Here is a 24,318-nt window from a genome sequence, read left to right as displayed (position 1 = left end):
AGATGCTGTCTGAACCGCTGAGTTGCTCCAGCTTTTTGTGTCTATCTTAGAAACACATCAGTTGGAATTAGTACATAAATCTCTGGCAAAGCTCGGACAGTTTATGACACCCCTTGATTGTAACTCACTTTATTCTTCCTTTATTGTGCAAGTACAGATAACACACTATATTAGTGTTGGTGCATTAGATGTAAATCCAGTTGACTTTCGTATCTAAATATGGCTCCCATCACGAACATCAGTTACAAATCGAAATACAGAGCCTCCACCTACCACAATATACAATCTTCATTATACTTATTAGTCAATGAGTTACAGTCCTCCTCCTTTATCCTTTCTTGCTACCCCAATTCTACAATAATGTTATGAGACTTTTAAATGAGCAAATAAAAGCTATTCTTTGTAAATCACGAGTTGACCTTCCATGACTTTGCTCTCAGTAAAGATGATCAGGTGTGAAAGATGATCCATGGGTCCAGTGGAAGACGCTCAACCGCCTGAGAACAGGAACAGGGCGATCAAAAGCTGCCATGGCCAGATGGGGCTATGAAACTGGCCAAACCACCTGTGAATGTGGAGAAGAGGACCATACAATGCAGCACTGCCTTGTCTGCCCCCTACTACCCAACCAGTGCAGCCCAAAGGATCTTGCAGTGTTCAATAAAAACGCAAAGGACTGTGTAAAGGAATGGGAAACTGTCATATAACCAACCAGCTTCAAAGACACGAAAAGAAGAAGAAGAAGAAGAAGAAGAAGATCAGGTGTGAAGTGGAAATGGGAACAATGAAATCAGAATGAGAGGGTTCCAGTAAAAAATATCACTCAAAATCTTCAGGTTGGGGGAAGGCTCAAAAAACATAAATTTTCATTGGTGAAGGAGTGTTCTTGAAATGTTGCCATGCAGAGATGGTAACATTTCAAGAGCACTTAAAGGAGAAGGATTGGAAGGGCACAAAAAATCTAGGGTCAGATTAGGACAAAACAGCTGAGACCAGGGATGGAGCTACAGGCAGGTTAATTGGCAAAGGAGCAAGAAAATATTTTGCATCTTGAGAGTGGGAAAGTTAGGAGCAATGAGGAACATGCAGAGAGCTAAAGAATAATCAAGGTATCCAAGTAATGAAAAATGGACAGAAAAAAAGAAAGTGTCCTTACACAAAGGGAATGCTCGTGTGAGGGTCTGATGCCACATAGAATGGATGATTTTTTACTTATATTTAGATTAGTTGCATTTTATTATACCATCCACTTTTTAAAAAAAAAAGTAAAATTCAGGAATCGTTAGTGGAGTGAGCTGGGAAACTAACTTAATTGCTCAAGAGGATTTGTTGGAAAAGAACAGGAATTTGACTGGTCAGTTTTGTGGTAATCTGTTTTCAGTGAATATGAAATAATTGCCATTTGGTCACTTCTGAATGGTTGTTTTTCCATTACGCAAAACACCTGAGCAAATCAGCATTTTTCTCAGCTTGTAGATTTTTCCAATTTCTATGGGCACCTTCTGCCTCGTTTATTACATTACCAAGAAAGTGATTTGAACCGGTATTGTTTTATTAAAATTAATGGCCTCCTGCCAAAACAATACTGACAGCAAATCATTTCACTATCTAGCCAATCCTGTATTTTCTTTTGTTGGCATATCAACTAGCTTCAATTTGGACAAATACTCCAGAACATTGCTCTGCAACTTAATACTTCTATAAAAATCTTCATAATTCTGTAATAAAATGAAGAAATAATAACACACACTTAATCAATGTGAAAATGAACTAACACCTTCCAAACAGAATGAATGTTAATACCAAAGCTTGTATGAAATTAATCAATTTCAACAAAGGTTATAAAAAGTCTTGGAAAACAAAAATAAATAGTTGAATCCTTCTGGTCCTTCATTCACTTAATGGCTAAAGAAGCTTGTCACTCTGCTCCGCATAGTTGGGTTTTGAGGCTTTTTAATATATCAGACGGAAGTGTCCAGAAATTACGATCAAATACAGCACAGAGCTGAGAAACAATGACAAGAACGTTGAAGTCTTTGTTTTGCAAAGTCAGCCATAAAGAGCAAATCTAACAAAAGTGCTATAGTGAGTATCTTTGTGTTCAGGCTCCATTCCTAATAAATAACTTCATAGACTGTAGCCTTCTTGTCTCCAGAGCCAGTGATAATGTATTTATCATCCACTGAGATGTCGCAGCTCAGCACCGATGAGGACTCCTTAGACTGTGAATTTTTTTTTTTTTTTTTAAACAAATGACAGGAAGAGAAAATGAGTTGGTACATATCATTATAAAGCACTTAGAACTAATGAACATTTTGTGAGAGAGCAAACATTGTATCAATATAGGATTTAACAGTATCTTACATTTAACTTAATGCAACTTAATCTATTGCTGGTGGAACTAGTAGCATACAGCGGTGCATTGTTCAGTTAGCATTCATAGCAAAAGGATTTGAGTATAGGAGCAGGGAGGTTCTACTGCAGTTGTACAGGGTCTTGGTGAGACCACACCTGGAGTATTGCATACAGTTTTGGTCTCCTAATCTGAGGAAGGACATTCTTGCCATACAGAGAAGGTTCACCAGACTGATTCCTGGGATGTCAGGATTTTCCTATGAAGAAAGACTGGATAGACTCCGCTTGTACTCGCTAGAATTTAGAAGATTGAGGGGGGATCTTATAGAAACATACAAAATTCTTAAGGGGTTGGACAAGATAGATGCAGGAAGATTGTTCCCGATGTTGGGTAAGTCCAGAACAAGGGGTCACAATTTAAGGATAAAGGGGAAATCTTTTAGGACTGAGATGAGAAAAACATTTTTCACACAGAGAGTGGTGAATCTCTGGAATTCTCTGCCACAGAATATAGTTGAGGCCAGTTCATTGGCTATATTTAAGAGGGAGTTAGATGCAGCCCTTGTGGCTAAAGGGATCAGGGGGTATGGAGAGAAGGCAGGTACAGGATACTGAGTTGGATGATCAGCCATGATCATATTGAATGGCGGTGCAGGCTCGAAGGGCCGAATGGCCTACTCCTGCACCTATTTTCTATGTTTCTATGTTTCAATGGCAAAATTGTATTTTTGTCATTCCTCTACTTCCTAAGGCAGTAGCAGTCCTTTTGCTACATAAACCTTCCTTTTTGCCTGTTTTTTGTTCGTTGTCTCATCCATGCAAACCAGTGCTGCATGTAATACAGGCAGACAAATCAAGGATCTAAACCTTAGAGCAAATCATTTGTTTCTAATTTCCACAGCAGCAGATGCTCGAGGGAATGCACAAGCTTTGCTTCTGTAAAATCTTGCACAACATAAGTTGACAATTTCACATACACCAGTGAAAACTTTTATTTCTGGAATCACACAGATATATCCAAGATAAAAATCCCGTTAAGGGGAATGTTATTCTGACCCTGAATGTGGTGCATCGGATTGCCTGGGGACCACATTCAGCAAAGGCAAGAAGAAAGGACCGAGTACTCAAAAGAGAGTTTAGGCAGTGGAAGCCCACTCATTATTATCTGCTCTGTTAAAATTCATTACAAATGTGCTAACTACTTTATAGACGTGGTATCCAAACAGCATCATTTTTCACGATCTTCTACGTTCAAGCAATCAAATGTAGGATTACCAATGTATAAAATCTACTCTGTATTTTTTGAGCAATTTTCATTCCCTTCGTTAATATCAGAGCTTTATAGTGAAATCAATCCATCCATGACTTAGGATTTAAAATGCTAAAAATAATTTAACTTCCAAACTATTTTTGACCCTTGCACCAAGCTATAAGTAATTTCTATGTCACTTATTATTTGATTGAGCGCTTCATATTTTTCTCTTTCCTCCATCCCAAAAAAAACATTTTGCTAAGATGTAGAATATTTTTGTGGACATTGGAGATCAGGAAATTATATAGGAAATAAATTGATCAAATTAGTTTGAGACTAATCATTGAACTGTGATTCTCAAGACTAGTTATTGATTAATGTTAGAACAAATCCATTTACTTAGATGCATAGTTACCTTATGTGCATTATTTTTTCCTTAATGTGAAGATAGTAAACTGAATAATTGACTATTACAATTACTACTGTAGTAATTAAGGGCAAATAATATACCTTCTGGTGGTTGATGCGAGAAAACAATTCCCTCGAGGTTGACAGGCAAAAGAATTACAGTTAAATTTGAAGTATATCATTAGAAATTCTATCAGGTTATATTGAGAATATATCAACATTCCAGACTTACCTGAAATATACTTGCTCCATAAGGTGTTCTCCAGGCATTCAGTAGATTATCCTTCCCAGTGCTTACAAACCACTTACCTGAAAATTAATGTGCAACACGTTCAACATTTTGTTTGGACAAATTGAACTTATTGTGGAAAATAAATGAAACATTAATAAAGAAATAGTCAGTCACATCTCTTAGAATCCATGTCTCTGGACTAAATTTTCTAAAACCCAAACCCAATTTCATTCAATATTGTCCAGAAATTTTATAGAGCTGAAGTGAACCGTGAACAAATAAATTAATTTACTTCCATTCCCACAACTGTAATAGTCAATTAATTTTTGCAAAGTTTCCTTAGCTGCAGTAGGATTATTCTTTATTGAGATCAGAGATATGTCCTGAAATGTCCAGTGACACAGCAGTCAGTGGTGCTGCCACACACCTGCAGCAACCCGAGTTTGATCCTGTCCTTGGGAATTGCGTGTGTGTGCACGGAGTTTACATATTCTCTCTATGATTGTGTGGGTTTCCCCAGGATGCTCCTGACTCCTCCCCATCCCAGAGACAAACTAACAGATCAATTGTAGAATAAATTCCCCCGTATGTAGGTGGGTGACGGAATAAACAATAGGTGCAGGAGTAGGCAATTCGGCCTTTCAAGCCAGCACCACCATTCAATGTGATCATGGCTGATCATCCACAATCAGTACCCCGTTCCTGCCTTCTCCCCATATCCCCTGACTCCGCTATCTTCAAGAGCCCAATCTAGCTCTTTCTTGAAAGTATCCAGAGAATACTCCAGGAATAATAGAGAGGAATTGATGGGTGTGTAGAGAAGAATAGGTTAAAGGGATAATGTGGGGGAAGAGGATGATGGAAATGCTTAAAAAATTAACACAGGCTCATTGGACCAAACAGTTGCCTCATTTTGTAAAATGTAATAAATATGGCAAAACCAACAACTCAGATTTTGTTTAAAACTGAACATTCATTGGCTCGCCAGAGAGGGAAAGTTGTCATTGTTCTATTGTGAGACAGATTAAAGCAGTCAAGGAACTCTGTAAAGGCCTTTATTAAATCCTTCATGAAGCTGGCAGATAAGGCATTAGTAGTGGTTATCTACTCTTATATCTGGGTCCAAGCAATCAAGTGTTGTCACAAGCATTCAAGGTGGGTCAAGTCTGAAAAAAACATATCTATTTACTATTACTGACTTTTCTTCTGAGGATAAGTGTAATCCTGGCCAAAATGGAGCAGGAATAGAACCAAAATTTAGCAGAGGATTCATGCATTGCAAGGCCATTTTGGTTAAGTCTGTGTTTCTGTGTATAAAAAGGCAAACTGCTGAATGGTGCCAGGAAGTCTAGGTCCCAGATCAATGTTGCAGATAAGAAATCTATGAGTATCTCTTCCATCATCATTCTGAATGAGATTCTTGCAGAGAGTATTGTAAATGCATGAAGTTGATTGGATTGCTGCAAAAGAATTGTAAATAATGTAAATAATGTTGCAAAACAGCTATCCTGCTGTTTATTGATTGGCCAAAGTGTTAAGCCCTGGCAGGATTGTTTTGAGTTCCAAGGTAAATGTTGCATTATTCAGTTAAGTTAGCTTCCTTCTAGAAGCTTCTCCAAGAAACAATGTATGGGAGACTCTGTAATTGGTTTGGAGAACTGTCAATGTATTGATGTAATTAATATGCTTGATTGGACTGTAAAGAGACCACCCTCATGTAGTTCGACCCCTCAAGGTTCGTGAACCTATAAAAGGTGGCTCCATCTTAGATCGATGTCGATCTTCTGGATGAACGCTTGGGACTGCATGACCTTTTGGTGTGCGTTTGCTTGCACGAGGCTGAAGGGCTTGGCCAGGCAGAGACAAGGATTGAACACGCGGTGGTTTAGGTGTCGTATAGGGGAATTTGCTGTTCAATCTAAAAATAAAGTTTAGTTGTTCCAGTGCTTGACTCAGTGTCTTTTACTGAACTAGACTATCGGGGTAAGCTTTAGACCTTCCAGAGACCAGTTGAATTGATTAAAATTCAAATTTTAGAAATTAACTCGAAAGAAGAGGAAGAGTTTGAGGCTTGGATCCCACCAGATTATCTTACGGACATGCCTGTTCGGGAGCCTGTTTCCCCTCAGTTCCACTGGAGAAGTTACAGAACGGTTAGACCAGATCAGTGTTATGTCTGTGGAGAGACGGGTCATTAGAGCAAAGCTTAGCCCATGAGAGAACGAAGAGGAGGAAGGGGTCGAAAGAGACGGTCACGAGGTCCAAGAAGCCTGTGGATCCCTCGGGGCTATAGGGATACTTGGGACCCGGAAGATCAAAGGAGGCCCAGAGGACCCTGGCCAGAGGATCAGGGGGCGAGAAACCAAACACCTTTCTAGCAATCAAATCCATTTTGGTAGTCCTGATCTGCCAGCCAGTCCAGAGTGTGGGTGGAGTAACCTGACCCCTGCCTCAGAACCCATAAAGAAAATCTGAGGGAATATAGCATATCCTCCTCATAACACTGAGATGGTCCAGGGGAAAGAATAAAAACAAGAACAAAAAAAAGCCCTTACAAATACCTGGAAGGAAGTTATAAAGAAGAGAGCAATTCCAAGAAACTGCCTTAATTGTATCAGATTGGGATCAAGAAAAGCCCACCGATAGAAAGGAGCATAATAAATAATAAAGAAACTAAGAAAAGAGACAAAGTCGCTGGTGTCAAAAGAAAAGGAACTCAAAGGAACTCAGATTGGCACAAGGGAAGGAAGAAAATGAATCTATTGTGCAGGAGGTGCAGGAGTGAGGAACAGGAGCTAATTGTAAACTTTGTTAATAACCTGTTGTTGAGTTGTTGTGCATTCAGGACAGTGTTGCCTATAATACACCATTATCTGGGGAGTGAGGTAAAAGAGCATGTGGACCCTCAAGAACGGGCGGAAGACACAGATCAGGTAGGATGTGTAACCATCATTTCCATCCAAGTAGCTCCCCAGAGACAGAGAGAAAGACAGAGAGAGAGTGAAAGAAGTAATACTGTCCTGTTCCTTTAACGTTCACAATCTGGGAAAGGCCAACAGACAAGAAAGGTTGCTCCTCATAGTGGTATTCCTACTCCTGCAAATGTAACATCAAGAGGAAAAAGAAGATCTATATACCTTACACATACCCTAGTGCCAACCTTACCAACATAGGAACATACTACTTGACACCAGTGAAAAGGAAGAACAACATCTCAGGAACTTGAAGAAATATAGACAGCTTCTAGAGACCATTGAGGCAAGCTCCAACTTAAACAAACTAAATATGGAACCCTGGGAATGAACACTCCTCTGTGGTTCAGGGACACCTACTTTATGTCTAAATTCTAGCTACTAGGAATAAATTGACCCCTCAATTGGATCCCTCAAACTGTATAGTAATGTATTGGTAGGACTTTAAAAATTTAATATTTGAAAATGGCTTATGGGAGATGGCTTAAAAGTATTTGGAATTTGATAATTAACCTGGTATCTTTAATTGTCTCACCCCCAGACAAACAGCCAGAGATGGGACAGGATTGTTTAGCGGTCAACAAGGGAAGGACTGAACTTGGCAGATGTCCGTATTGTAGAACGAACGAATATCCAGGGAAATGTGAGATATAGCATAAGAATAATAAGGAATGAGAAAGTGCAAATAACAAATCTCCCCTTCAAAAAGTCAATGCTAGCCACCAAGAAAGAGGAGTTGCATTGAGTTAGAAGTACCAGGGGAGTGGGTACTTGTTGTCAGAGTCAATGTATTTGACCGGTGGATCGACATTTATCCAACCCTTGATAATAAAGCGGCTACTATTATCAAGGAGTAAAGAAAATTGTCCCTAGATTCGGCATTCTTATTTGGCTTGATTTAAATAATGGTTCACAACATATTTAAATTAATTAATAAAAATTATATAAACAGCTGGGAATTCCATAGCAATTGAATTGAATTGTGCTTATCGACCACAAGCTGTGGATTGAAAAGGGGTAAGACAGACCCTGAAACTCAAATTAGTTCAATTAAAGGCTGAGACTGAATTTGGCTGGATTGATACATTCCCCATGGTATTTTAAGTAAGAGTCATGCCTGTCGGGAAACCTGGACTGAACCCAGCTGAAATTCATATGAGAAACCTTCATTAAGAGTACATTGGAAATAAAGCATTTTTCACCATGCGACTGCGGGTATAACACCATATTCTAGCGTTGATCATAGTGTGAGAAGGATTGTATTATAGAATAGGAGCAGTGTACAGAGAGAGGCTGTTGAAAGTGGATGAAAGGAATGCATGGGTATATCTCCACCACTGTAAGAGTATCAGTGGAAGTATAGACTGCTAACTTACTTTATCCCAGGATCTTCTAGGAACTCTATACTCTACTATGGATCAAGCACAGATGAATCAGCAACATGGATGGAGGGGATTTGCACCCATGAAAACTCGGGAGGTGAAGACTCATCAGACGGGAATCATGAAGCTACGCCCACTAAAACTCGGGAAGCTTGATGAGATTCTGGGAAAATACAGCAGCATCTTGTTGTTACTATGTTTGATAGAATGTAACAGTCACCAGTGTACAACTAGTTACCATAGATGATGGTTATCATATGATAAAAGGGAGGAATGTAAATCCTGGCCAAAACGGAGCAGGAATAGAACCAAAATTTAACAGATGATTCATGCATTGCAAGGCCATTTTGGTCAAGTCTGTGTTTCTGTATATAAAAAGACAAGCTGCTGAATGGTGCCAGGAAGTCTAGGTTCCAGATCAAAGTTGCAGATAAGAAATGTATGAGTATCTTTTCCATTGTCAGTATGAATGAGATTCTTGCAGAGGACCTCCAAAGTATTGTAAATGCATGAAGTTGATCGGATTGCTGCAAAAGAATTGTAAATAATGTAAATAATGTTGCAAGACAGTTACCCTGCTGTTTGTTGATTGGCCAAAGTGTTAAGCCTTGGCAGGATTGTTTTGAGTTCCAGGGTAAATGTTGCATTATTCAGTTAAGTTATCTTCCTTCCAGAAGCTTCTCCAAGAAACAATGTATGGAAGACTCTGTAATTGATTTGGGGAACTGTCAATACTGTATTTAAATAATTAATATGCTTGATTGGACTGTAAAGAGACCACCCCTATGTAGTTCAGCTCCTCAAGGTACGTGGACCTATAAAAGTTGGCTCCATCTTAGATCGATGTCGATCTTCTGGAGAAACGCTTGGGACTGTGTGACCTTATGGAGTGTGTTTGCTTGCACGAGGCTGAAGGGCTTGGCCAGGCAGAGACAAGGATTGAACCCGCGGTGTTTTAGGTATTGTATAGGGGAATTTGCTGTTCAATCTAAAAATAAAGTTTAGTTGTTCCAGTGCTTGACTCAGTGTTTTTTACTGAACTAGACTAGGGGGGGGTAAGCTTTAGAAGAGCGTATTTACAAGACAAGCAAGAGGAGTTTGAATCTCCCCTACAAACATCCTACTTTGATTGCTATTATGCCCCTTGTTGCTCATGTCCGTGAAGCGTGCAAAGGTCTGGAGGTTGTCAACTATTCCAATCCTTGACAACGTGTTCACATCTCCGCCCAATCAAGTTACTATTGAAATTGATTTTTGTCACCTCAACCGCTATTTAAAATGAAGGGCAATCCTTTGTTAAAAAAAAAATCTATTATCCTATCCCCTGCATCCTTTATGAATAGTTAAACATGCAACAATCTCAGCTCAATTGTTAACACGAGCAGTATCAAAAAACAGTGCTTACCACAATGAGCGAACTTAAGGGACAGCACACAGCTCTCATGGAGGTGCAATTGATATTTGTCTGGTTTTGTCACATGCAGAACCTCTACATTGCTGTTTTCCATTCCAACTGCAAGCCATTCTCCGGCAGGACAATATCCCAAAGAAAAGATCTAGAGCAGACAGAAAATAAACTGCAGAAACTCTCCCCTTTGAAGTATATTATTTTGTAAATGATGGATAAATGAACAACGGTGTGTGCCTCAGTCAACTTTGTAGCATAAATATTCTTTAGTGGACCTGCCATGGAGTCATGTATGCTGACCTGAAGACATTTTAATTTGTTGTTCAATGATATTCTTAAATTTCAGAATGCTACATTGTTGTTCAATGATATTCTTAAATTTCAGAATGCTACATATACTAGTAAAATGTAAGTTCAAAGCATATATATTCTTACGCACTAAAATTGGAACATTTCAGAAGCCATCTTTGGACATAAAGCCACAAATATCTCTACAAACACAAAATTACATAGCTGCTAAAATCTGCAAAAGATCCTGCCAGTTTGTTTATTCAGCATTCATAAATTAATTCAAATTTAGTTTCTTGGTTTTGCTAGCTAAAGACATTGATTATTTAACATACGTTAATTTCTCAAATGATTCCCTATTTATGTATACCTGGGATGTGAAGTCATGTTGCTGCAGTTGCCTTCCTTCTCTGAGGTCCCAGGACCTTACAGTGTTATCTAAACCTCCCGTCCAAAGTTTGGTGCCATCATTTGAAATGTCAATACAGCTGGCTCCATCTGTGTGACCTTGGAATTGCCTGATTAAAATTTAAAAAACAATAAATTTCAGCTCATTTCACCACAAAATAACACATCTGGAAGTGCTGAATTGAGATGCCAACCAAATTATAGGTCGCAATGGAGCTGAATTTCTAATTTTCAGACGAGGGGCAACACTGGTACCAAATGAGATGCACCGAGCCTTTCACGTTTACTTCCAAACAAGTTAAAGTTATGTTGTGCAATTGAGGTTTCTTAATTTTGGCTTATAAAGTATGGTTCCGGCACTAAACATTTCAAACACACATTATAAGAATTAGTGCAAGTATAATGGATGAGAACAAGTTCTTACCTGACCAACGTCTGGTTGTGGAGATCCCAGACAGCGATATTACCATCACTACAGCAGGAGAAACAGACCTTGGAGTCAGGACTGATCGCTAAAGCATAGCAGGCAGGAGCTGAAGACGTCAACTCTGCCTTTATACGCGGGGTTGGAGCTGCCAAATCCCAAATGGATAACGTGCTGGCTTCACCACCCACAATCAGAGTACGTCCATCAGGAAGCAACTTGCATGATCGGATGTAATTGTCTCTGTTCTGTTGAGATAGAATCCATTAAACATTTGATCATGTATTAAGGCCAAATAAAATGATATACAGTGTTTTATATATATAAATATATTATATATATATATGTCCTCCACCGAATATATATATATATAATGTGTGTGTGTGTGTATATAGTGTGTGTGTGTGTGTATATATATGTATATATATATATATTATAGTATATATATATATATATATATTATAGTATATATATATATGTCCTCCACCGAATATATATATATATATATATACACACACACACACACACACACATATATATGTATATATATAGATATATACATATATGTGTGGATTAAAAGAGGTTCCAGACCACCAGATGCTGGAAAAACAGTATATATATACACACATATATACATACATACACACATATATATATAAATATAAATATATATATATATATATATATATATATATATAACCATATAACAATTACAGCACGGAAACAGGCCATCTCGGCCCTACAAGTCCGTGCCGAACAATTATTTTCCCTTAGTCCCACCTGCCTGCACTCATACCATAACTCTCCATTCCCTTCTCATCCATATGCCTATCCATTTTATTTTTAAATGATACCATCGAACCTGCCTCCACCACTTCCACTGGAAGCTCATTCCACACCGCTACCACTCTCTGAGTAAAGAAGTTCCCCCTCATGTTACCCCTAAACTTCTGTCCCTTAATTCTGAAGTCATGTCCTCTTGTTTGAATCTTCCCTATTCTCAAAGGGAAAAGCTTGTCCACATCAACTCTGTCTATCCCTCTCATCATTTTAAAGACCTCTATCAAGACCCCCTTAACCTTATGCGCTCCAGAGAATAAAGACCTAACTTATTCAACCTTTCTCTGTAACTTAGTTGTTGAAACCCAGGCAACATTCTAGTAAATCTCCTCTGTACTCTCTCTATTTTGTTGACATCCTTCCTATAATTGGGCGGCCAAAATTGTACACCATACTCCAGATTTGGTCTCACCAATGCCTTGTACAATTTTAGCATTACATCCCAGCTTCTATACTCAATGCTCTGATTTATAAAGGCTAGCATACCAAAAGCTTTCTTTACCACCCTATCTATATGAGATTCCACCTTCAAGGAACTATGCACGGTTATTCCCAAATCCCTCTGTTCAACTGTATTCTTCAATTCCCTACCATTTACCATGTACGTCCTATTTTGATTTGTCCTGCCAAGGTGTAGCACCTCACATTTATCAGCATTAAACTCCATCTGCCATCTTTCAGCCCATTCTTCCAAATGGCCTAAATCACTCTGTAGACTTTGAAATCCTCTTCATTATCCACAACACCCCCTATCTTGGTATCATCTGCATACTTACTAATCCAATTTACCACACCTTCGTCCAGATCATTGATGTACATGACAAACAACAAAGGACCCAACACAGATCCCTGAGGCACCCCACTAGTCACCTGCCTCCAACCCGACAAACAGCCATCCGCCATTACCTTCTGGCATCTCCCATTCAGCCACTGTTGAATCCATCTTGCCACTCCTGCATTTATAACCAACAGTTGAACCTTCTTAACCAACCTTCCATGAGGAACCTTGTCAAAGGCCTTACTAAAGTCCATATAGACAACATCCACTGATTTACCCTCGTCAATTTCCCTAGTAACCTCTTCAAAAAATTCAAGAAGATTAGTCAAACATGACCTTCCAGGCACAAATCCATGTTGACTGTTCCTAATCAGACCCTGTTTATCCAGATGCTTATATATATTATCTCTAAGTATCTTTTCCATTAATTTGCCCACCACTGAAGTCAAACTAACAGGTCTATAATTGCTAGGTTTACTCTTAGAACCCTTTTTAAACAATGGAACAACATGCGCAGTACGCCAATCCTCGGGGACTTTTCCCGTTTCTAATGACATTTGAAATATTTCTGTCATAGCCCCGGCTATTTCTACACTAACTTCCCTCAATGTCCTAGGGAATATCCTGTGAGGAACGGAGACTTATCCACTTTTATATTTTTTTAAAGTGTCAGTACTTCTTTTACTTTGAAACTCATAGTATCCATAGCTACTCTACTAGTTTCCCTTACCTCACATAATTCAATATCCTTCTCCTTGGTGAATACCGAAGAAAAGAAATTGTTCAATATCTCCCCCATCTCTTTTGGCTCTGCAGATAGCTGTCCACTCTGTCTCTCCAATGGACCAATTTTATCCCTCGCTATATCCCTAATATAGCTGTAGAAACCCTTTGGATTTACTTTCACCTTACTTGCCCCAAAGCAACCTCATATCTTCTTTTAGCTTTTCTAATTTCTTTCTTAAGATTCTTTTTACATTCCTTATACTCCTCAAGCACCTCATTTACTTCATGCTGCCTACAATTATTGTAGATCTCCCTCTTTTTCCGAACAAGACGTCCAATTTCCCTTGAAAACCAGGGCTCTTTCCAATTTTTACTGTTTCCTTTCAACCGAACAGGAACATAAAGATTCTGTACTCTTAAAATTGCCCCCTTAAATGTCCTCCATTTCTCTTCTACATCCTTCCCATAAAACAAAATGTCCCAGTTCACTCCTTTCAAATCATTTCGCATCTCATCAAAGTTAGCCTTTCTCCAATCAAAAATCTCAACCCTAGGTCCAGTTCTGACCCTCTCCATAATTATATTGAAACTAATGGTATTGTGATCACTGGACCCGAAGTGCTCCCCAACGCAAACCTCCGCCACCTGTCCCGTCTCATTTCCTAACAGGAGGTCCAGCACTGCCCCTCCTCCAGTAGATACCTCTATGTATTGCTGCAAAAAAACATCCTGCACACATTTTACAAACTCCAAACCATCCAGCCCATTTACAGAATGTGTTTCCCAGTCTATGTGTGGAAAGTTGAAATCTCCCACAATCACTACCTTGTGCTTACTACTAATATCTGCTATCTCCTTACATATTTGCTCTTCCAATTCTCGATCCCCATTTGGCGGTCTATAATACACCCCTATAAGTGTTGCTACACCTTTCCCACTTCTCAGTTCCACCCAAATAGCCTCCCTAGACGAGCCCTCTAATCTATCCTGCCAAAGCACTGCTGTAATATCTTCCCTGACAAGCAATGCAACACCTCCACCTCTTGCCCCTCCAATTCTATCACACCTGAAGCAACGAAATCCTGGAATATTTAGTTTCCAATCACAGCCCTCCTGCAACCATGTTTCACTGATCGGCACAACATCATACTTCCAGGTGTCAATCCAGGCTCTAAGCTCATCCACCTTTCTTACAATGCTCCTAGCATTAAAATATGCACATTTAAGAAACCCCCCGCCTCTTATTCTCTGTTTATTTCCTTTTTCTTCTTTCTCCTCTTGTGTCCGAGTGCTTCCCTTTTCTGCTTCCTGCCTCCCATTCTGTCTACTAGCTTTCTCTATTTGAGTCCCTCACCCCAACCATTCTAGTTTAAAGTCTCCCCAGTAGCCTTTGCAAATTTCCCCGCCAGGATATTGGTCCCCCTCGGGTTCAAGTGCAACCCATCCTTTCTGTACAGGTCCCACCTTCCCCAAAAGAAGTCCCAATGATCCAGAAACTTGAATCCCTGCCCTCTGCACCAGTCTTTCAGCCAAGCATTTATCCTCCACCTCGCTCCATTCCTACTCTCACTGTCGCGTGGCACAGGCAGTAATCCTGAGATTGTTACCTTTTTGGTCCTTTTCCTTAACTCTCCTCCCAACTCCCTAAATCCTCCCTTCAGGACCTCTTCCCTTTTTTTAACCTATGTCATTGGTACCTATATGTACCACAACCTCAGGCTCCTCTCCCTCTGATTTCAGGATATCTTGGACGCGTTGAGACACGTCCGAGACCTTGGCACCAGGGAGGTAGACCACCATCCTGGTCTCCTGATCAAATATATATTAAAAATATATATTTGATCGATTTTAACTACAGGTCCACCACTGATTTTCCGGCAACTGGAACCTCTTTTAATCCAGACAAGAAAACATAGTAGCGACCTAGGTGGACCATTCCATTTGACTCCCCTCTGAAGCTGTGACCTCTGTTGGTCTGGCAAAACAGATAATCCAGCAAAGCTCTGGAACCAAGGGTGCCAGAAAATCAGTGAAAGGCTTGGATAGAGTGAATGTGGAGAGGATGTTTCCATTAGTGGAAGAGTCCAGGACTAGAGTCATAGCCTCAGAATTAAAGGATGTTCTTTTAGGAAGAAGATGAGGAGAAATGTCTTTAGTCAGAGGATGGTGAATCTGTGGAATTCTTTGCCACAGATGGCTGTGGAGGCCAAGTCAATAGATATATTTAAGGCAGAGACAGATAGATTATTGATTAGTACAGGTGTCAGGTTATGGGGAGAAGGCAGGGGAATGGGGTTAGGAGGGAGAGATAGATCTGGAATGATTGAATGTCGAAGTAGCTTGATGGGCCGAATGACCTAATTCTACTACTATTCCTCATGACCTTATTCCATTTAAGACTTTTATAAGATGTAGAGAGATTTTCTTTTCAACCAATTGTGCACTGGCCATGCAAGTTTACTTTAATTAAATATGATTAGAATTTGAGATTATTCAAATGTAGAACGTTTTCTTCTTTTCAACATTATTTGCCGAATATTCCTCCTGACGATTTCATTTAAACAACTAGAGCTCATAAGTAATATTGTTGCCATTATAGTGCTGTGAACTACAATAATTTAATAAATACCCATTAGCTAATATCCATGAGCAGGCTACCAGTCTATATGGAGTCTATATGTAGTAATGTGAATGCATTCAACTTGCGTTTTGGGTATTTGATCGGAATAATTTTCTCCTAAGTAATTACTTAATATTGAATTACATTGTTTAATAATCTTCTGGATAAATATGCAAGCATTAAATTTGAGACATAGAAGCTAACATTATTTTGGAATTTCTTAAACTACCAATTGCTTCACTATAGGAATTCTACAGTGCCAAGTCTGTTTGTTCTTACAAAGCATAAAGGGCCTGTCCCACTTACGCGACCTTTTCGGCGATTGCCGGCACCCGTCATATGTCACCGAACATTTTCAACATGTTGAAAATTCAACGGCGACTAGAAAGACGCTTCGACTCTTTGGGTGACTAGGAGACCTCTCACGACCATACAGGCGACCCCTGGCGACATGTCGCGGGGTGTCACCAGGGGGCATGTCGCCAAGGGGTTGCCTGTATGGTCGTGAGACGTCACCAGAGGTCGCCTGTATGGTCGTGAGAGGTATCCTGGTCACCCAAAGAGTCGTAGCATATTTCTGGTCACTGCTGAATTTTCAATATGTTGAAAATTTTCGGCAACCTATGACGGGTGCCGGCAATCGCCGAAAAGGTCGCGTAAGTGGGACAGGCCCTTTAGCAAGACTAAAAGGATATAGAAGTGCATTGCAATGCTATAAGAACAAAAAATATTGTTCATGGCTTGAAATATAATACCAGGCTTTTATAATAGAGCATCCTAGAAAGTGAGAAAGATTACCCAGAAGGAACTAGCAGAAACTAGAAATTTTACAATCTGCACATTTAAATATTTTGAAATGGAACTGTGCAGTGAGAATATGGGACTTGAAAACAGTATGCTATTTAGCAATTAAGACTTTTAAATATCCTATGATAAGAAAATCAGCATTTTCAAATGGTGGAAATCATCATTTTAAACATTTTTGGTTAAAACAAGTACCGAAAATATTTTCAAAAGCGTGCCAAAAAAACACTTTGGCAAGAGCGCACAATGACTGCTAACATAAAGGACGAAAACAAAAGCACTATCAAAACTCCGTAACCCACTGTTAAATGAGGCAAAGGGCACAGTGACAAGGAACTTTGAACTAGCCAGTATGCGGATATAGACTTGCACCCGCATAAGCTTAGTTTCTCATTTGAACACCTGCCAGGTAACCAGCTTAGTAGACTGAGCAAAAACCAAATTGCTGTAGGAACTCAGTGAGTCAGGTGGCATCTGTGAAGGAAAATGGACAAATGGACAGGCTGTTTTTCAGTCAGGCTTAAAGAAGGTCCTGACCCAAAACATCATCTGTCCATTTCGATCCACAGATGCTGAGTTCCTCCAGCACTTTTTTTTGCTCAAGATTCTCGCGACTGCAGTCCCTTTTGTCTCCATTACACTGGAAGATTGGCTGGAAGGCAGCCTATCAAAACCAGATATAATTAAGTCACTTGGCAATTGATTACAAGGAAGGAAAAATATTTGGCACCTTTCATATAGGGTCAAAACATTTCACCACAGACGTAATTACTTTGAAATACAATCCCATGTATTGTAACATAGAGCAATAAAATAATTAATTTGCTCATAAGGCGTCTCAAACAATTACAAAATAATAGGTAATATGGGTAAATTGTATTTTTGTTCACATTATTTATTATGGGTGGGTGGAATGCAGGAAGACAGGACACTAGGGAAATTAACTAACTCTTCAAAGATTGGCATGGGAGTTTTCCAATTGACATCAATGAACAAACAAGGGTCCCTTGGTTAAACATCTCATCTGAATATATACTACTTGTATCACAGTGAATTGCACCAACATTTCAATCTAGATCACATGCTTAAATCCCCGGTCCATGTCCCAAAATCTCCACTCGGAAGTGAAATTTCAGCATTTCCAAGTTAAAACAACAAAATAAAATTGCTCAGAAGTAGAATTATGAAACTCCAAGGAATACATTCGAGTTAGTTTAATTGATAAACTGCTTTCCAAGGAAGCAGATCAGTAATGATAGGCTTCATGATTCGTGAGGCAGTGTTGACAAGTTTAGGAAACTGCTTATAGACACACCACGCCCTTACGCTAATCAGTTTTTGGCTTCGATTTCATCTTAAAACTTGGTAGAAACAAAGAATTTGTTAATACACGAAAGGACCCAAAGTGCTGGACTGACTCAGTAGGTCAGGACCCTTCTTTAGACTGATTCAGTCTGTTCAGTTATTCCAGCACTTTGTGTCATTTCATCGTAAAACTATGAGCTGATGGCATTGGTCTGCACCAGCGAGCCCATATTCACTAGCTGCCGCACCGTCGGTTGACGTGGCTGATGTTGCGGCTCACAGTGTAGCCTCTGGCCGACAGCGCTTTCATTCGGCCGCTGCCACCGACAGGATGCACTCAATCACCTCCCCTCATATCAGCTGCTGTTTCTTCCTGTTGACTGTTGCTTTGTCCGCTCTCCCCTCCATCGCAGCCTCCTCCTCGTCCTCGTCCTCCTCCTCCCCTGCAGCTGCCAACATCTCCCATTTTGGATTTTGGGGGCAGAAGGAGATGGAGGCAGCAATGGAGTGGGAGTGCGACAGAGTGGACAAAAAGACAGGAAGAAACAGCATCTAGTAAAAGGGGAGGAAGCTCCACATTGACAGAGGGTGTCCTGTCATTGGCGGCAGCCTGAAGTAAGCACTATCGGCCAGGGGATACAACTTTAGTCGCCACAACTGCTGCGCCAACTGGTCAGTGTGACAGCTGCTGAAGAAGGGCTTGTTGGTGCATCTTGTGAAAGACCTTGTGGCACCTTGTGGAACAAGGCTCTCCACCGCCTCCCTCGTTCTCACTCGCCTTCCCAGAGTCACACCAACCGTGTCCGAAACTAGAAGAGCCAAGAGCACGGGCTATGCTTTTATCTCTATGAAGTGGACGGGAAGCCTCCGCCATCCTCCTGTTGCAAAAGTTTACATAACTTGCCTATTATGTAAGTGGGGGAATGCCTGTAATTTGACTGTGTTTGAAGCTTTAAAGTTTGTGCAAATTGATATTGCCCAATTATAGATAAAAATACAAATGATCACTAATAGGTTGAGGATTATTCCATGTAGGTTCCATTAATGTCCACAACAGATGCAAAGTTGCAGAAAAGTAATTTGTAGCGGATACATGATTGAAGCTTATCTTGAGTGCATCTGGGACTGTTCATGTGGGACTGTTCATGGTAAAAAAAAATCTGCAAATCACATCACATGAAGGAATCTCTGGAAATTCTCAGAGATGTTTTGTCATGACAGATCATTTTATCTGTGCATGGTGAATCCCATGAAAGAATTACAGAAAGATATCCTGGAATGCCAGGTACACGTATGTGATGTGGATCAAGTTTACTCCTGGAAATAATACTATAGCAACAGCAAATATGAATCAGTGAATTTCCACTTTTCTCTTCATTATCAAAATGTGCATCATAAAGAGCTAATGCTGTCTATCCAAAATTCAAATTTCGCTAATCATTGTAAGCCCAATTTTCATTTGTGTTTGCTGTATTTTACAGTTCACATTAATTTGCATATTATTCCTTATGATCTTTAACAATAAAAGCAGAAAATATTTCAGTACGTGCCATTCTGAATATTACTTTTCTTATTACTAGATACAATATTAACAGTGGTGCAGCAGTAGAGTTGCTGCCATACAGTGCTAGGGATGTGGCTTCAATCCTTACAAAGCATGCTGTCTGTATGGAGTTCGTACATTCTTACTGTGACATGCGTTTTCTCTGGTTTCCTCCCACATTCCAAAGACGTGCAGGTTTGTAAATTGGCTTCTGTAAATTGTCCCTAGTGTGTAGGATAGAACTAGTGTACGGGTGATCGCTGGGCGGCGTGGACTTGGTGGGCTGTAGGGCCTATTCCCACGCTGTATCTCTAAGACTAAAATAAATCCAATTATCTACCCAATGCAGTGTAATTTTGATAATCTAGAACCCTCGGGATCTTGGTGCTGGATTAGCAGATTTTCCAGATAATATTCCTATCAATACAATGACACACTTTTGATTCAGTTTAACGTATTACACAGTAATAGTTCTTTTTAGTCATCCAGTTGAGTTTGAAGAAGTCTGAACCATTCTGAAGAAGGGTCTCGATCCGAAACATCACCAATTCCTTCTCTCCAGAGATGCTGCCTGTCCCACTGAGTTACTCCAGTTTTTTGTTTCTATCTTGAGTTTATAAGGCACACTGGGATATGGGTGAGTTTATCACAGCTGGGGAAATACCTAGTGAGCCATTGGGATTTCCGAATTACTGGATAGCAGATTATTAGAGTTTTACTCCTGGAAATAATACTATAGCAACAGCAAATATGAATCAGTGAATTTCAGTGTTATGCAACTTGATGATTGATTGAAAGATACTGTGTAGAAACAAGCCCTTCAGGTGACCATGAACACACTGACCTCCAATCACCTGTTCACATTGGTTCTATGTTACCCCATTTTCACATGTCTTCCCTACACACCTGGGGTAATTTACAGCGGCCAAATAACCTACAAACCTGGGATTTGGGAGGAAATCAGAGAACATGGAGGAAACGCAGAGTCATACAGGCAGTCACTGGGAGAATGTGCAAACTCCACACACACTGTACACAAGGCCAGGAATAAACTCGGGTCCCTTGCACTGTGAAGCAGTAACTCTACCAGCTGTGACACTGCTCCGCCCTTAGGAGGAAAGATCATTTTACTGCAAATAAAAACTTCCTTTTCCTGACCAATACATGTCTGTGTGCAAGTAGAGTAACCATTTCCCAATTACTCCTCCACATAACATGTTATCCTCCCACCATTCCTCTTACCAGGCAATCCAGCTGAGAGACCGGGCTTTTGTTCCCAGGGTGACTAATGTCCCAGACCTTCACACATCCCTTTCCACCAGTGTACACGTGTCTCGTAGGATTGCTGATGGTCACTGCACAGACAACGTCACCGTGGCTCAGAGAATTCATTTGCCGAGCATGTCTTGGAATTCCCGGTCCGATGAGAGCATCAGGAGGGAAAGGCACAGGTTGCATCTGTCCGTCAGCGCTTACATGAAATGAATAAGCACTGAACAAAGAATTAAATCACTGATTAGCAAATCACTGCACATTATTTCTGCAACATTACAACATTTTAAATAAAACTAATCCATAGTATTTCCTGAATGCTAAAGTCAGAACTTGAAATGCTTGTGGTTTTTCATTTGTCTAGGTCCCCGATTTGTCTAACAGGTGCTCAAGACGTCTACATTCCAGTATGGTTCCAGTTGCCCAACAGAATCCCTTTCGGAATATATCTTACATGTGCAAGTCCAGAGGGCAAAGGTGAAAGTCAGTGAAATCATGGTTGAAAGACCAAGTGTGATGGTGCACTGTTAGAACTGAACATATTTATTGCTTTCAATTATGAACTTATCCAGAGCTAAAAGAGAAGAAACCTGCTTATCCATCAAGCCTATTACCACCAACAACTTCCATTGGCAGCATAAATATCTACTTTGCATTAGTGTGGCAAGCAATAGTCAGTGTGATCAGTTCTAACTAGTGCTCTATGTGGACTATGTCACTATCTCATTCAAATATTGATGCTTCGCTTTGGAACTATCTCAATCTCACTGATAGCCCTCTCATCCACTCCTTGAGAATAATCATTACCAGGCTGAGAACGACATGTTTCTATTCCTGTTTGTTGAGACCTGGTACCCAGAGTGATTCACCAGCAACAGGACGAGTGGTACAATTCCACTGAAAGTCAATTACAAGGCATTTTCCTCATGCAATTTTTAGATTAGCAGAATTATTATTATACACTCACGGTTTTCCTCCAGGGATGCCACTTAAGTTTGGAGGAATGCCAGGTACACGTATGTGATGTGGATCAAATCCAACCTTTTTTTGACAGAAATAAATTATAGTTAATTTGCCACATTTACATGAAGAGCAAATAATAAACCAGGCTTTAAAAAAAAATAAAAAAAATTACCTCCTCTTAAACATTTATTCAAAAAGCTTTCATTGTTATCAATTTCCACTTTAACACCAGTTTAGGGGCACAAAATAAACTTTATTCCTTAATTCAAAAATCATTCAAATAAGCAGTCATCTCAAAGATAAAAATAAAATAGTTGGGACAAATTAGGATTAAAAATCCACTTAATTGACTCACCACTGGAGATCGGCTGTAAGCAGCTGCCGCGGCTGCAGCAGCTGCTGCTGCACTCATCTGAGGGGAGATATTATGTAAACCTGCATATGTCCCTGGACTCGTTAGATCTCCATTCATACCAGTATGGGGCACAATTCCAAAAGGAGCAGGATAAGGACATGGAACTGCCATAGGAGTCCTCAAGCCTGTAAATCACCAAATTCTGAAATCAGTGAATGGAAGCTCAAAGTATCTGCAACAGCTGAATGTTTGCAGCTGAACATTATCAGAGCAATCAAATAAATTATGGTCTATGTAGTGCTATGGAAAAATGATCTATGTAGTGCTGCTGTCTGCAATTTGCTTCCTGTAACAACATTTTGCAGATATAAATTGTATTATAATTGTTTTTGTAATTCTAAATCTATGTGAAAGCAATTGATTCTGTTCCATTAAAATGCAAAACCATGCCAATAGTAAATATAACATTGTCAGGTCTAAAAAGTCAAGAGTTTTTAATAAACCCGTTGCTACCTATTGGATCAAGTCCTAGTGGTTTGCCAGAGATAGGCCTCAATCCTGGAGTGGAAGTACTTCCTGGAGTTGACGCATCTGATCGTGGAGTTGGAGTATTGGACTTTGGCACAGGAGTAGTTGATTTTTCATTCTGTACAAAAGCAAGAAAGTGTTTTGTCAATGCTGTAACTACAAAATAATACATTAATCATTCACTAGATATTAGTATTGTAATAGCAGTGGAAACTACCATCAACCGATATTTTAGTAATGCCAACAATGCATTTGCCCGAGTTCAATCCTAAATTTGTTAATAACTTTGTCAAGATCTTTGCAAGATGCATGAATTACAAGCTTGCACCCCACACTTTAAAGTAATATGATTGATTTTGAATTAGTTGGGGGCTCTCTGATGCAGGATCTGCAATAGAGCCAACAGCTTATTTTTCACAGATACTAATCAACTTACTATGTACTTTCATTAATTTCACTTTCAGACTTGGATTTGTAGTTTTGCTACTTTCCAAAGATTATATATTTGACTTCCGACTGAAATTCACTACTTTTGCAGAAAATTATGGTTGATAAGTTATATCCTGTCATAGGGTTGTGCTGACTTAATGAAAAGCAGAATTCTACTAAATTGGAATGTGCATCTATTGCAACTATTCAGCTGCAATTTAGGGAGAAGTATGGACACAATACTCACAAGACTCATTTCTTTGGATTTTGTAGAAGGAGTACTACTAGAAGAAGCAATGGAAGCTGGGCTTATGGGTGCATCCTTTTTTAAGAGGCGAGATTTATCTAAACCATTTTCCCGTGGTGAATGAGGTGGACTACCTCTTGGTGAAGTTGGGTCCTAAACAAAAAATATATGTTCAGTGGGCAAATTTTAAAACAAAAATAAAAAGACAGAGCTGTAGGAAACTATATATAAGACGGCAGCAACACATTGTAATAAGAAACCCTGAAGAAGGGTTTCGGCCCGAAACGTCGCCTATTTCCTTCGCTCCATAGATGCTGCTGCACCCGCTGAGTTTCCCCAGCAATTTTGTGTACCTTACATTGTAATAAGATGCAGTTTAATGTTCAATAGATATACAGTGATTGCACAAAATTCATTAAACTTCATGTAAATACTATTGAGAAACACTGAATTGGCCACCATATATTTTGAGAAAAAATAACACAAAGTCAGTGTACAACTTGGAGGAAGTAGAAATTAATCATCTTGTGATGTAGCCAACTTGGGAAAGATGGCATTTACAGTGCAATACTTCCTTTAACAATCATCCTTGCATTCATAGCTCTTCTTCAGTATTCTCGGATATAAACACAGAAACAAGGAGCAACTGTGAATAACTGATCAAATCAATATTTTGTATGCAGGTGAAAACTGTGCTGCCATTTTCAAGGATCTATGGATTTGCACCCCAAGATACCTCCGTACAACAATGCTCTGAAGGGTCCTGTCATTTACTGTGT

At 39.6% G+C, this 24,318-nt stretch overlaps 1 protein-coding gene across 15 annotated transcripts in view; it reads right to left on the bottom strand.

The window, feature by feature from the left end:
* Positions 1-1,262: 1,262 nt before the first annotated feature.
* LOC116970921 (transducin-like enhancer protein 4) overlaps positions 1,263-24,318 on the bottom strand; it is a 119,849-nt gene continuing 96,793 nt past the window's right edge. For all 15 annotated transcript variants that reach the window (XM_033017595.1, XM_033017596.1, XM_033017599.1 and 12 more), the window contains 10 exons: positions 23,540-23,692; positions 22,849-22,981; positions 22,336-22,520; positions 21,985-22,058; positions 20,988-21,237; positions 11,130-11,377; positions 10,668-10,815; positions 10,007-10,157; positions 4,248-4,324; positions 1,263-2,222 (listed from right to left, as the gene is read on the bottom strand). In XM_033017595.1, the coding sequence (XP_032873486.1) occupies positions 2,115-2,222; positions 4,248-4,324; positions 10,007-10,157; positions 10,668-10,815; positions 11,130-11,377; positions 20,988-21,237; positions 21,985-22,058; positions 22,336-22,520; positions 22,849-22,981; positions 23,540-23,692 (1,527 nt within the window). In that variant the 3' untranslated portion in view covers positions 1,263-2,114. The remainder of the gene's footprint in view (positions 2,223-4,247; positions 4,325-10,006; positions 10,158-10,667; positions 10,816-11,129; positions 11,378-20,987; positions 21,238-21,984; positions 22,059-22,335; positions 22,521-22,848; positions 22,982-23,539; positions 23,693-24,318) is intronic.

This window comes from Amblyraja radiata, chromosome 3 (genome assembly GCF_010909765.2).
Source record: "Amblyraja radiata isolate CabotCenter1 chromosome 3, sAmbRad1.1.pri, whole genome shotgun sequence".
Lineage (NCBI taxonomy): Eukaryota > Metazoa > Chordata > Chondrichthyes > Rajiformes > Rajidae > Amblyraja > Amblyraja radiata.
The sequence above is the reverse complement of the archived record's forward strand: the minus strand, read 5'-3'. Positions and strand labels throughout refer to the sequence as shown.